Source organism: Dipodomys ordii, unplaced genomic scaffold (assembly GCF_000151885.1).
Source record: "Dipodomys ordii isolate 6190 unplaced genomic scaffold, Dord_2.0 Scaffold129, whole genome shotgun sequence".
NCBI lineage: Eukaryota > Metazoa > Chordata > Mammalia > Rodentia > Heteromyidae > Dipodomys > Dipodomys ordii.
In genome coordinates this window covers 1165397-1168303 of record NW_012267345.1, presented here as the reverse complement: position 1 = coordinate 1168303, position 2907 = coordinate 1165397, and the positions used below count along the sequence as shown (strand labels likewise).

Genomic DNA, 2907 nt, shown 5'->3' with positions numbered 1-2907 from the left:
GGGGCAGTGTGACGTCATGACAGGGGCAGTGTGACATCCTGATGGGCTGGAAGGTGGGGCAGTGTGACGTCATGACAGGTGGGGGCAGTGTGACATCGTGACAGGGGCAGTGTGACGTCATGACAGGGGCAGTGTGACGTCATGACAGGTGGGGGCAGTGTGACATCATGACAGGGGCAGTGTGACATTGTGACAGGGGCAGTGTGACGTCATGACAGGCGGGGGCAGTGTGACGTCATGACAGGGGCAGTGTGGCGTCATGACAGGGGCAGTGTGACGTCATGACAGTTGGGGGCAGTGTGACGTCGTGACAGGGGCAGTGTGGCGTCATGACAGGGGCAGTGTGACGTCATGACAGTTGGGGGGCAGTGTGACATCATGACAGGGGCAGTGTGACGTCATGACAGGGGCAGCGTGGCGTCATGACAGTTGGGGGGCAGCGTGACGTCATGACAGGGGCAGTGTGACATCCTGATGGGCTGGGAGGTGGGGCAGTGTGACGTCATGACAGGGGGCAGTGTGACATCGTGACAGGGGCAGTGTGATGTCACGACAGGGGCAGTGTGACATCGTGACAGGGGCAGTGTGACGTCATGACAGTTGGGGGCAGTGTGACGTCATGACAGGGGCAGTGTGACGTCATGACAGGGGCAGTGTGACGTCATGACAGGGGCAGTGTGACGTCATGACAGGGGCAGTGTGACATCATGACAGGGGCAGTGTGACATCGTGACAGGGGCAGCGTGGCATCATGACAGTTGGGGGGCAGTGTGAAGTCATGACAGGGCAGTGTGACGTCATGACAGTTGGGGGGCAGTGTGACGTCATGACAGGGGCAGTGTGACATCGTGACGGGCAGTGTGACATCATGACAGGGGCAGCGTGGCGTCATGACAGTTGGGGGGCAGTGTGACGTCATGACAGGGGCAGTGTGGCGTCATGACAGGGGCAGTGTGACATCCTGATGGGCTGGGAGGTGGGGCAGTGTGACGTCATGACAGGGGGCAGTGTGAGGTCATGATGGGCCAGGCAAAAGCCCCTCCTGTCCCTCTGCTCACAGCAGTGTGGCCCTGGCTCCAGGGCTCCCCTCCATCCACCTGCTGGAGGGAGGCCTCACCAAGGTGTGCCGAGTGCCAGCCCTCCACCCAGGCCAGGCCAGGCGTTCCTGGTCCCTGGTCCCACTAATTCCTCCCCAACGTCACTGTGGGGGCAGGCGCTAGTGTCCCACTGCCAGACCCCCCGCAGCCAGACAGCCGAGCCGGGAGGGTCTGGAAGAGCAGGGCGTCACCACTTGGACAGCAGGAAATGGAGCCGGGCTGCCGGGCCAGGCGCCTGACATGGAGCCTGCTCCCTCCTGAGGGGCCGGGAGCCCACGTCACAGTGCTGAGACCTGGGCTTTGGGGTGTGAATCAAGAAGGGTCCAGTTAAGGCATCAGATACTATCACAGCCAGTGTCAGGCCAGGTGCGCCCCTCCCCCGTTGATCCTGGTCCCCACTCCTAGAAGCCCTCCTTCCTAAGCAGAAGTATTAACAGTATCTGCTCCCTAGAGAGGTTAGTGTGGGAACTAAAAGGTGAGCTCTCCAGGTAAATATGCTCCTTTCTACTTCTGGTCTTCACAGATTGTATTCCAAGCAAAAACTCCAAGTCCTTCTGCAGCGTGGGAGCAGGAGCCCAGGTTTTCCATGTCTATCCTTTTCCTCCAGAACTTTCTTTGTGGGGTGCTCAGCCCCCAGCAAGTCACCTGCCCCTCTTTACTTCATGCCAGCTCCCAGGAGCAGCTCCCCTTTTTGCTAAGGATCCAGAATTCAGCACAGCAAAGCAGCACAGCTGTGACTCTGGGATGGGAACACAGAGCTCTCTAGCTGCAGGGCCTGGAGTTCTTGGGGTCCCTTCAAAGGTGAGGAAGCTCCCCACACAGACAAAGCCTGCAACAGTGTTCTGCGTGTAGTAGAACTAGAGGAGTGGAGTTGGGGGAGGTGTGTGGGGCGGGGTTGAAGGGTGAAGGGCAAGGGCTGGAGGGGGCAGATTCCTGCACCCCAGCCTGTCTCCTCGCAGTCTTGATCTCTTGGTGAAGCCACCAGGCCTAGAGTACAAGTGGGGGTTGTGCCTGCCCCCCAGTCCTTCCCGGCTTCCAGCCAGACTCCACCCCCACCCTTAATCCCAAGAGACAGCCCAGCCTTCCCCCACCCCCTGAGCCCACCTGAGCTGGGGCGATGCCCAGGGCCGCTCTGGTCTTCTGGGCACTGTGATATCCATCTGGGACCTAATGGTGCCGCCAGGAGACCCAAGCCACCGTGGGTGGGGGGGATGCCCTGCACGCCGGGCCTCGCTTTGGCCATCTCCTGCCCCTGGCAGAGACGCTGCCCGAGTCCCTGAGGGTCTTACCTCCCTGACGGCCTTACCATCGGCTGGGCGCTGGGAGTTTCAGGGCCCCAAGGCCCTCTGGGGCTGGCCCCATGGCCCGCGGGGCCCCGTTGGGACTGGTGCTCCGGGGACACTGTGAGGCTCCCAGGGACGAGAGCACAGGCTGGCCAGTGGTATACCCAGCCAGTGTGCCCGGTGGGCGCTACACTGCCCGAGCCAGGCCGGCGGTCCGCACAATTGAGCAGATCCTGAGCTCCTGTGGGAGTGCGGAAAGCGACAACCCCCCCCCCCCAGCCTCGCGGGTCCACAGCCGCAGGCGTGGCCGGGCCGGGTCGTGGCCTCAGCCTCAGATCGCGCAGCCAGCCACGAAGCCCGGAGGGGAGGGATCGCGGGGCGCTGGGGCTGCGTATGGACAGAGGGATGGACGGGTGAAGTCCGTGCCCCCAGCCGCCCTGGCCCTCTCCTCGCTCCTCCGCGGGTGGCCCGAGTGACCCCCCGCGCCGGCCCCACAGGCGGCCCGCCCGGGTCACGTGGCACCCCTG

At 62.8% G+C, this 2907-nt stretch overlaps 1 protein-coding gene across 1 annotated transcript in view; it reads left to right on the top strand.

The window, feature by feature from the left end:
- The first annotated feature begins 2457 nt into the window (after positions 1 to 2457).
- Positions 2458 to 2907, top strand: part of Gata5 (GATA binding protein 5) — an 11452-nt gene continuing 11002 nt past the window's right edge. Inside the window, exon 1 of the mRNA XM_013030346.1 lies at positions 2458 to 2629. Coding sequence (XP_012885800.1) covers positions 2458 to 2629 — 172 coding nt within the window. The remainder of the gene's footprint in view (positions 2630 to 2907) is intronic.